Here is a 12,308-nt window from a genome sequence, read left to right as displayed (position 1 = left end):
AAATCCAAGCTACTTGATGACCATTTTTTAGCATTTAGCATTAATTAACATGTCTCTGCGACCGAGTTGCTGACTTCAAATCACTACCACCCCGCCTCCTCCCCCTCCCCCAACCCCTCGCTCTGAGCTTGAATCCCGTCAGGAAGCTACCCAGCTAGCTCGCGGAAGTTTCTCTTCTATCAGTGATGCTAGAAAGTCGTCATAGTTTTCATGAATTTGACAGTGTCTTACAACAAAATGAAACATATTAACTTGTCTCATAAGTCATAAGTAATATTCATAAGTTATCTCCCCTGATCTTATACATCAGTGAGGGTCGCCATCTCGTTCTCTTGCAGAGAAAGCGCAGTTCATCGGCTTGGCGGGTAGACATCTATAAACTACAAGTACTCCAATACACGTCTACTTCGTCTACGACTGGAGACCAGCTGCCGATATCTTAACTAAAGCCGAGGGGAGTGGCCCTACAAAGGTGGCAGTGACGACGAAAGTGTGCGAGAGCCCCTTGCATAGAGAGTGACAACTTGAAAGGCAGGCCAATTTTCTTGGCACCTACTTTCTTTTGATATTGTCTCATGTTACTGTACATTTAGGTTCTTATTAATCGCCGTACAGTGATCTTCTTTTGGCACAAAATTCATATCTTTGTCTAATACTCCGTTGCAATTGCATGGAGACTAACTCGGAAGGGTGTGGTCCTTAAAAGTTGCCCTGATGTTGTTCCCATCTCCTGCTACCACCTATACGTAGAAAGAGCCAGAAATGACACTGAACGTCTCGGACGTATGGTTTATTCCGGCACCGAGAGTAAATAAACTTACCATCAATAACTACATTATGACAGCTTTCAGATCACCTCGTCGATTGTTCATACTACTTAACAAAGATTGACGAAAAGGGCCGGAAAGTTGCGATAGCTAATTGTTCACCTCCTCAATAACTACTACATATCCACAAATATCATCTGAAACAGACGGATGAAAAATCTATCATTAAGGAAAACGAATAAACAAAAAAAGGCGAGTGTTCGGCTTGTATTTTATTCGTGAATAAGTCAAAGCTGCTGGTTTTATTTAACATCTATTTTAATGTTCTAATGTTAAATAATTCAATGTCGTTGGATCAAAACAAGCTAAACAAGTTTTCAGCAAGATACACCGAAATAAAATGTATGTAATGTTCTAGATTAAATATGAAGGTTATGGGAACAGGCTATATTTGAGCCGCGTCACGACAAAACCAACATAGTGGGTTTGCGACCAGCATGGATCCAGACCAGCCTGCGCATCCGCGCAGTCTGATCAGGATCCATGCTGTTCGCTATCAGTTTCTCTACTTGTAATAGGGTTTGTAAGCGAACAGCATGGATCCTGATCAGACTGCGCATCCGGCTGGTCTGGATTCATGCTGGTCGCAAACCCACTATGTTGGTTTTGTCGTGACGCGGCTCATTTATAATATTTGCTTTACATGGTTGAACATCATATAAATTTACGCGAGACTACATCCAGCAATTGTCAGTAATTGTTATGATAATGGCTGTATATTTTTATGAGACACTTTAATGTCTTTCATATAGATTATATTTACTAGGGCGTAGCGAGGAAGAGCCAGTATTGTGCGTGGTAACGCTGTTTAATATTATTTTGGAAAAAAAGAAATAACATAAAAACAACAAGTATTTGATATAAAAAAACTTAACTGAAATGATTCATTCTAAAAAGCAACATTAAATGTCCTTGTAAAACAAGTTTCTGTTGGTTTTAGGCAATGCAACGCGTCTTTGTCGAATGTCGAAAAATACAAGGTAAATCGGAAACAGCCGATTTCAAATGAAATGTACTGAAAATAAAGAGTCGGCAAGTTAGTTGATATGTACGTGTACAGTAGATATTATAAAAGCATAACATTTCAGAAATAGTAATCACTACCGAGGGCATCATAGCATACATTATAGGAACCCACAAATTAGTTCATAAATATTCCACTGACCGAAGCCTGAGTGAGATTGGCTCATCGTTTAAGGCTGACCGGGGAGTCTCTTTAACGCTCGGAGGTGAGCAGCAGTGTAGAGGCGTGCTTTGACATATTTCTACAACCTGTACGGAAAGCGTTTTCATGGTGAAAGGAATTGTATTGCTTTAACAACAGTATTTTAAGTAAAACTAAAGAATTTTTTTTTCAGCTTTAACTGCCATAATATTCGTGTATGTAAAACGTATCAACCGTGTATGACCCACTCAGTTTTTGTGCATCAACAAAAGGTTGTTTTAAGCTGACGTCATTTTGAAAATTACAGTTTCTTAAACCTTATCCTGCTTTATTTATAACATGGACTTGTCCTGCTTGCATTTTCGGAATTGTCCATGACTAATATTGGGGATAATAATATGAAAGTTTTTTATTTAGACCGCCAACAGTACAGAGCTTGTGAGATTGCTAGGTTATGAAGGCTTGCCTGGCTTCTATAAGGGTGGTTCCAGTCAGGTAAAGGTTCAGGTCAGCTTAAACAAGTAAAGAAACACATTCTCATTTGTAAGGTATTACATAATAAGAGACATTTAATGTTTTATGTCTTTATTTAACGCCAAGGGGTATCTATATGTACAATGATTAGTTTTACAAAGCATACAACCATGAGGTAACTTTGCAAAATTTAGCACTGAAAAAAAAAATAACAACAACAACAAATATTGTACTAACAACATTGAATTTTGGTTAATGCAAATTTTATCCCTGGGGAGATAGTGACCACGTCATATCCGTGCTAAAATCCCGTAACCACGCCCATCTTGCGGATAAAGCTATATCTCCAGCTTTTTTGTGCGTTCACTCGGTAGTGTCCCCACAAGCGGGAATATTAAAATACAACTCACCTTATCACAAATGACTGGTGCATCAGAATGCGTCGATATTGGTCTTTGTATTTGTCTTATTGAAGCTTTATAAGACACGGAAACAGGCCGTATATAGCGAACTTATGCTTGTCATTAACGTTTTTTTACCATAATCTTCTGATTACCAACAACAAATCGGAATCAATTAGTACTAAAACTTTGTAATGAATTGAAAAAGTATTTTATGTAGGTCATCCTTCACCCTCCCCTCTGTGAGGCTGCTGTGTGCTTTATTTAATTTTGATTCTTCTTTTCCGCCTTTGGCATTTTTTTACCTATTGACATAAGGACATAAACACCATGTTCGACCTTTCCGTTTTACTATAATAACAACTGTATATAGCCTAAAGTCAACCAGGGTTAACCACTATCAAGTATTCAATTACCTTGAGAAAAAATCGTTACTTTAAGTTTGTGGACGGTTTACTTTCACATAGGTATCAAAGTAAGCTCTTCACTTGAGTGAGCACAAGAAAAAAAGTGGTATTTAATACACTTTATAACTAGAAATAAACATAAATTTCCATCCGCGGCCTGATTTTTGTGCAATTGACTTCAGTTGATTTAGCAAGCTGTGACGGACTTACAATTTGAAACGACGGTGCGGAGCTAGAAAAGGGAAAACAGTGAGTTTTAGTTTTGTAACAAAATATTTATGAATAATTCATTAATGGGTATTTTTTTCATGATGCAGCGTTATTTAACAGCGTAATAAAAGCTCTAGTTTGAATCAAAATGCAGATTTCAAGCAGTAATGCAACTCTCTCTCTACAAATACCCAGTCATCAAATTGTATATATTTTATTCTTTCTTTCATTATTGAATTCACTTTCAAAGAAGAAGACAAAAATTCAATCTTTTTAAGGGTAAAGAAGGTGTCTTTGAAGAAGTTTGAGGTTTTTTTTTCATTGCCACTTCCTTCCCGCAGGAATAACGCTATTGTTGCTTTCATTGAAACAAATCTTGTATAAAATAACATTTTTTTACATTTCAATACCAGTCAGTTTTCAGAGTATATATTTCTTATTTCTATAACTTAAGATAAGTATGACATCTTTAGTAGAATCTGTACTTCCTTTGCTTAAATTGGCTACCTAAAGAATGAAGGTTGCATAGCGGATACTGTCTTTTAGTCATTTCTACTCACGGTACTAAGCTTTCGGGATATAGACAGGCCGAGGATCACAGTTTTTGGGCGCAATATTCATGTCTAGATTCAAGGTCTGACAAAATCCACACTACTGTAATTTAAACCATGTTCCATTCTTTAGTGGTTTTGAATACACATTTTCAACTGACGTATTATTATTTTTTATTGAAAATATATGTTATTGACCGAAACACAATGTAATGTGTACCGTTTTTTAAAAACAAAATTAAGATTATTGGAAGTTCCATTCATGCCACCCCAAGGTAATCACAGGATTACTGGTTGTGCACTTATGTTACGGACAATTACATTTTAATATCTTAATACGGTTATTTTGTACAATAGAATAACAACATTTCTTCTTTCAATTAATGTAGTTTTCAGAAGAAAAGAAGAGATTTTATAACAAGAATGCCCCTAACAAAAATTGCCACATAAAACCGACAGTAACGTAGAGAGATTATAGATTTAGATTTTAGTGACGGAACAATTGAAGGAGTATTTCACTTTTTATTTAAGAAATTTTAGAAAATATTTCTTTACACTCCTGTACAGGGAAACAAACTATCTATGAATCTGCAAATAAAGTCGAACTTTTATGGCTTAGAAGCACTTAGAAACAATGGTATTCTAGTATACCGCTAAAAATGCCCTCTTGCTTACCGAACACATGCACGTAAACCTTTCATGAAATATCAGCAAATCTAATGACAATTTATTTCGCGTAACCGTGCAAAATGAATGAAAATTTAAGAATAATTCATTTTAATTATATTGCGCCGTTAAAGTCATACAGACGTTTCTTATATTTAACTCCCACGGAAAATGACGGAAACTGTCGATTCAAGGACACATGTTTTTGCGACGGACGCGCCCTCAGGCGCGTTCAGAGCTAAGTCATCTACACATGGGATTTCGTTGGCTACACTCGCGCAATGTGTCCTAAACCAATTAACAGCCCAAGAAATAGTACATGAATTTGATCCTTCAAAACTCCCATACTTTGTCTGGATATCTTAATGTCTTCCATATTTAGCCTTTTCAATTTCAAATTAAGTTATCCAAGTTAAAATATGAACGTATATTATTGATAAAAACGTTGTAGTCCCGTAGTATTATTGCGCAATATGCAAATTACTGCTGAAACGATTTACCGCTGTCGAAAAAGTAGGACAGCAAATTATACTACAATAAAGGTGTAACCTCTGAGTTCCAAGACATTATTAGTAGGAAATAAATATTTCTACATTATACAAAAACATTATTATTAACAAATCAAAAGTTTTTTCGTGACTCTAGGATATCTCGCGCATTAATAAAAGAAGAACTATTTTCGTGACTCATACCGCGGGTTTAGCTGAATATTCAGCAGTTATTAATATATTAGATACAGTACAATGGCTAGTATAAATATCTATTTTTGAAAATGCATGTAAGACACTTTACCGCCATGTATCTTTCATGGTAAGGAAGTTATAATATCAGTTCTACTTCCGATTCTTGTGGTTTGTTTACATATTTAACTAGGTCACGATATGAGTTAAACCTTCGCTATTCTAAAAATAGATTCTGCATCACCTTTTCTGATTTTTGACAGGCGATTAGGAAGTACACATTAAACATGTAGTTAATAAACCAGCGGATTGTAATGCAATACTTTTAGAAATGCTATACAATTGTAAGAAGCAAACAAGTTGAAAATGGAATTTTAGTGTGAAGTTGAAAAGGACAACTAAACACTGTAGTGCTTAAGTGACATTTAAATTAAAATAAAAACGATGTGCTCTGGCCTCTACATCTTTACCTTGTAAATATAAAAAAATCTAAGGAATACACTATTAATTGCTGATGATGTTTAACCAATTTTTTTTAATGAGACATATTCAAGAGAAATAAAAATACAAATGACTTATATTTTATTGTCTGTATGCCCACTATGATATAACACGAAGCAATTCTAAATAGCATTCTCAAATGTATAATGTATTATGTTTGAAGTTTATTTGCCTGGATTTATTCTAGAAATATTTCGTTTTTTTTTTTCTATTTACATATCATTTCTTAGAATAAATCGATAAGGACACTGATTTACAAGTTTGACCAGAGTTTTTAGGCATAAATTTCATTCTGTATTTAAGTGCTTGAAAGTAGAAAATCTGAATTATATCAATTTGGGACACAAAATATATTGCTCTACAAATCTCGAACTTGTATGGAACAAATTTTCTCTGTTATATATTTTGTGTTGTTTTTTTTTGTTTTTTTTTTCTAAAAGAAGCCTTAATATGTCTCTTCGGTTGCATGTCCGTCGCATTCAGTGCTGCAGCACTTTGATTGTTAATCTGTTGTCAGAATTATATTCGTTGGTTTTATGTAACATATTTTTTTTGTATTTAACTATAACTATTTGTGCAAGCTTTGGAACGAATCTGGCGTCCGATTACTTTCTAAATATTATGCAGACGACAATTTGTTATCTTGCATAAACGGGGAAATTGTAGCTAATTATATACAGTCTAGCGATAACAATGTACTTTACATTAGCTATCAACCTATATCATTATCGCCTTTTCGTCTTGTCACTAGCGACAACAGGACAAAGCGCCAAACGGCGCGTTGTCGCGCTGTGTCTTGCCGTCCTGTCGCTAGCGAAGCACGCCAAACGGCGCATTGTTGTGCGGCGCGTTGTTCCGATGTCGCCCTGTCGCTTGGCTTATAAGCTAATCCTTCGATTTGAATCTTGCAACAATGTGACATCGCGACAACACGCCGCACGACAACGCGCTAGGACGACAAGACGAAAGTCCGACAACGCGCCGTTTGGCACAAAGGCGTTCCAAATCAGGCACCATATCTTATCAAATAAACTTTATTATCTTAAAGTTTTAACCTGGGAAAATAGATTAAATATTTTTTTTTAAATACTTTAAGGGAATTGTATTAATTTTCTTGCATCCAATTTTGGTACCGTACTTGTTTCATTTACAAGACGATACAGTAATTTATATGATTAAGCGGCTGAAACTGTAAGTGACAATGAGGCGAAGAGTGGTTTGGTTCCATTCTAGTTCATACGTCAGTCATTATCGGCCTTTATGAATATATAGAAATGTTACATCTTGTTTTGAATATGAATATTATTTAAGTATACTACCTAGGTGTTTTAGATTTTATTTTTGTAGATTAAGAATGAATGGCCTTCCTTTAAGAATTCAAACAGGAAGATTTAGTAAAAAGTGAAGAAAGATATTGTTTGTTTTGCAATGACTTAGATATTGAAGACGAGTACCATTTTAACTGTATATGTAAATGCTATGATGTTATAAGAAAACAACATTTAAAAGCCTACTATTACAGAAATCCATCAGTTTACAAATTCACTCAACTGTTAAACTCGAAAAATAAAAATGAGCTTATACGTTTATCTAAATTTGTTAAAGAAGCTCTTTCCATGCACTTTCATCTGATACTGTCTGATAACAATTAATGTTTATTCTCCAAATGTTTTGTTTTGATTCCAAAAATATCCATAAAGCATCTCATTTATGAAAGTAGAAATTAAATGCACATTTTTCCATAGCTACATGTTTTTTGTTTGATTGATTGATTGATTGATTGATTGATTGATTGATTGATTGATTGCATGTTTGTTTGTTGTCAGGAAGCTATTGTATACGTAAAATGTAATATCCTGATTTTGTTTGTTTATTTTCATGCAGCTATTACATATAGGAATATAATGTATTGTAGATGATGTACTTTGTACAAGTCTTAATAAAATATCTGTTCTGTTCTGTTCTTGAACTTAAAGTTTACTTCTGAACTTTTAGCCCAAATCTACCCAGATTAGCAGGCACGTTCATGCCATCTGATCAAGGCCTGAGCTGGTCGGTATTCAGTTAATACTTATTTTCAAATTTTCTCTTAAAATGCTAAATGGTACGCGTATCATCCAGATTGAGAAATAGTTACAAGATAAGAGTGGGAAGGGTTTAAAATGTTTGTTTTCATTTCTGTTTACTGACACAGTCTTGATTTATTTGTAGGAGACTACTGACATTTTTATGATTTATTTATCGGTCCGTTAACTTTAATGCATTAGCGATGGTGTAAACTGTATATCTCGTTTTCGTTTTTTTATAACGCATCATTAAGCAAGTTCAAGTTCTACGTCGTTTCTATGGAACGCCTTTATCGTCATTTAGTTAATTGTATGATAATATATACATGTTATCGATATGTATGTAAATCATAAACTTACTTATCATGGCTGTCTACTCATGACATTTATTTGATAATCCTTCCATATCTATCAAAACATTTATAAGTTATTCACAGACTATAACTACTTGTTCTAAGCTCTAAAAGTGTTGAATACGATGACTTTACCGTTATTATTTCTAATGGACAGCACCCGGCTCTTTCCGTTAACAACTGACGACCGTTAATGCTAAAAAGTGTCCAGCCATCTTCGTTTTTTAATAGTTTAAACATGATATATCGAAATCTTTTTATTATTTCTTTTTAATAATGTGATTGATATATCAAAATCTTTTTATCAAGCGTCATTAAACCCAAAGCTCGACTCTTGTCATCTTATATTTGCCTCATACCTTCTTTTTTGCCATCTCCACCCCACAGTCTTCCTTCGACATACACCCGTCCACGTTTGTTCTATGAACTAAATATTGTCATAATTTAGTCATTCATCTTTTGTGTTTACAGGGAATAGATATTGCTGATAAAGAAAGATGGCATTGACCACGAAACAAATAGATGAGTTCTGGCGTTTAGCTGATGCAAACAATGATGGCAAACTGACAGTTCAGGAGCTTGCACGCGCTGTCAGAAAGTATGACAAAAATGTCTCAGACGCTGCTATTGCTGTGAGTATTTTGTTGTCGTTGTCTATTCACTGTATACCTGTTACAGATGTTTTTTTCTCAAATGAATACTTTTAATGGAAGATAAATAAAGTTCGACATATTGTCGTCTGCGAAAGTCATTTCTGAATACTAGTACCTCGACCGGGAATCGAACACGAACTCGATGTTTTGATATTCTTAGACCTCTTTCTCTTACAACCGCGCCGTCTTATACTGTCATAGTAAAGTACCCATTTTGACCAATTAATGAATTATATGTAAATTGAAAAACAAAAACAAAAAAAGAAAGAAAATAGGATATCGATGGCCACGTTATCATTTGGTTTCTTTTTTCTTGCCATTTTTATGTAATTTTAAGGGCAGATAATTCTTTACCAGTTCTTACTATACACCATAACTTTATAAGTTGTCAGACATTATAAATTATCTTCCCTTGAATATGAGCAAAAATTATAAACTCAAGGGCAGATAATTCGAAAACAAGTTCGGTTACCCCACCCCCTATCTTGCTTAAAATGTTTCTGTTAACACATTCTTAAAAATTCAAAGTTTATTATTAAGTTTTCACTTGGGCAATATGTCTTTATGTAACTTTACCATACACATTTGAAAGGCTTAAGTAACTCCGATAAAGATCGTCATTTTCCGCGTGTCTATTATCCACATGGAAAGCGTCATATTAACAAGACTTTCTGTTGCTCTTAGTCACAACGGCGCTCATTAACTTCTTTACCCGTAATTTTGAAAGCTGCAGAAATAATAAAGTCCATTTAACTTTTGTTTGTTATTGTTTTAATACAGGGTATGTTTTGTGGCGTTGATAAAGATCAGAGCAAGACTATATCCAAAAATGAGTTCTACAATGACATGAACGAAAGAGAAAAACGATCGTAAGTGATTTCTTCAACTCTTTTATAATCAACACATGTTATTAAATATTAACTTTCAAATATACCAAATGTAAAACCTTTATTTAAGATGTACAGAAGCAGAGCATTTTATAGACAAAGTCATGAAAGTTCATGAATGCGTCTATCTTCACATCCCGACGTCACTTGAGTTGTTGTGGCAATGCTGAGCAATGGCTTTTTGTGTCAATTACATAGATCTCATTGATCAAGTTAATGTTCAAGACTCTAGCACGATTAATTACTGAGTTGTAGTCCATAGTGAAATTATAAAATTCATCATGTAATAGGTATATGACTACGGAAGGCACTTTCTTGAATCTTCAGCACGTTACCTGTCAGGGAACGTAACTGTTGGCCACTGATTAAGGCATATCACTCTATAGCCCTGACTTACAGAATAATCTCCCTTTTGAAACTTGATAATTTCTGGTTTTGGCTTTGCAAGCAAGTTTTATCAAGGTATTTATTCGAATCTTCACCAATGTCTTCAGCACGTTAACTGTAGCTCATTGACCAAGACCCATAACTCTAGAATGGATTTCGCAATGACAAAAATCCGTCTCGTTACTTGTTTACGACTAAAGATCTCATGAATTGACTTGAATTGACTTGGTATATATATGACTAGCTATAAAAGGGCTTATAAGATAACCGGAATTCAGAGGTGTAAACAGAGAAAACGTAAATCATATTTCAGAGATCAATGATGCTGTATCATACATTTTATGTAATATTGTTTCAGGGCCGCTATGGAAAGGCTTTTCAAGAAATATGACAAAGACAATAGTAACACGCTGAGCAGAGGGGAGTTCATCCAGTTAATAAAGGACTCTTTCAAAGAGGACAGAGTGAATTCTGTCGTCGGTGAATTTCTCAATTACAGTGATAAGAATGGCGACGGAGTCATCACCTATAATGAATTCAAAGAGTTTTTCGGGTAAAAATTCGGACAGATATATTCGGATAGATTTCATTAAAAGTGAGGAGTGTTCGGATACTTGGAATTTGTTTAACTTCCCACAGGCTTAGCTTTTTCATATTAGTGTATGCAAATGCATCTGTTTCCATGAACTATACGAGAATTTTCCATACGTTGAAGTTTTAAAGACTTAACGAACACACAGATTGTAAAAATTATCACATATTTAATTCACTGTTCATTTTCGGATGAAATTTGGTTGGATAATTACCACTGTATTCATAAATTTTGATATTGTTTCAGAATTGGAAAATGACGAAAACCGTTTTACATTCTCTCCAAATTAATTCGTTCTCAAGTTTAGTTTGTTATTTTATATATCCACATATATAATATAAATTTTAGGTGCTAATATTATATCAGAATTGTTTATGTATTTTTGTATGTATATATAAATACAAAGTATAACAAAAAAGTCATGAGCGTGATTTTATTTTACTGTAGGGCACATTGTATACTGTCAGTATAGTATAACTGAGCAACGCAGTAAAAGATTCACTCCCTTCGGCTTGAATTATTAGAACTGATTGTAATTTAATCTACGAACATTATCAGTTCTAATGATATTTGACATGTTTCTATGTTTGATATGGTGCTATTTGAACATGTACATGTATATACAGTAAATACCCATTTAAACACGGATACAAAACTTGTCAAAATCTATATATATCGAATTTATAACACTGCACAATCTCATTTTTTATAGGAAAAATAAAGATAATTCAAAATTTTGATAGCACTCGTGTATATATACTTTATATAAACGGCACAGTTTCCAATGAAAGAAGGCGTTTCAAACGTGCAGTTTATGACACTTTTTTATAATTCTCTTGTTCTGCTTTAACCAAACAAAGATGTATGTAAAATTATCATTACACTACCACAGTCAGCAACATCAAATAATATAATAATGCAGTCTATGTTAAAGACCATTTAACATCTTGTATTTGAATGCCCCATTACACCTTCAGAACATTGTCTTTAAGAAGAAGTTTCATCATCAACAACAAAAACAACAACACTAAATACATGTACTAATAATTTTTTTAGAGGCATGCTTGGTTGGAATAAGCTAAGCTTTAAATCACGTGACTTTGTTTAAACTAAGCACTGTCTAACCGAATAGTAACGCTTCTAAGAATACAGAAATGCACCGCAATGAAAACCTTCAGTGTCACATTTTAAATCAACATGGGCGTTAATTCAACATGACTAAATAAGCATACTGACAAGATAGATAAACTGTAATTTATTAAAATGCTGTAAGTTTTCGATATATCCCACGCATATTTACTGTATTGACGTCCTAACTTGTGTCGATAAAAAATTGTATACAACGTCGAACTGTCAAGTGTCTCCTAAAGTACACCGTAGTAATTTATACTATTTTGTATAAACGTGGCAATTAAACTTAAAGTTCAATTGAAAGTTTTTTATTTAGGTCTTTTCAAAAGTAAAACATTTAGATAACAGTGGATATTA

At 34.0% G+C, this 12,308-nt stretch overlaps 1 protein-coding gene across 1 annotated transcript; it reads left to right on the top strand.

The window, feature by feature from the left end:
• Positions 1–3,290: 3,290 nt before the first annotated feature.
• LOC132760401 (uncharacterized) lies at positions 3,291–11,240 on the top strand. The gene is made up of 4 exons (XM_060752375.1): positions 3,291–3,523; positions 8,773–8,933; positions 9,735–9,823; positions 10,587–11,240. Exons 2-4 carry the CDS (start codon positions 8,799–8,801, stop codon positions 10,783–10,785), a joined length of 423 nt encoding a protein of 140 aa, XP_060608358.1. The 5' UTR covers positions 3,291–3,523; positions 8,773–8,798; the 3' UTR covers positions 10,786–11,240.
• The last annotated feature ends 1,068 nt before the right edge of the window (positions 11,241–12,308 follow it).

The sequence above is a fragment of the Ruditapes philippinarum genome, unplaced genomic scaffold (assembly GCF_026571515.1).
Source record: "Ruditapes philippinarum isolate M1 unplaced genomic scaffold, ASM2657151v2 ctg5660_1_1_1_1, whole genome shotgun sequence".
Classification (NCBI taxonomy): Eukaryota; Metazoa; Mollusca; class Bivalvia; order Venerida; family Veneridae; genus Ruditapes; species Ruditapes philippinarum.
This window is presented reverse-complemented; position numbering and strand designations above follow the sequence as displayed.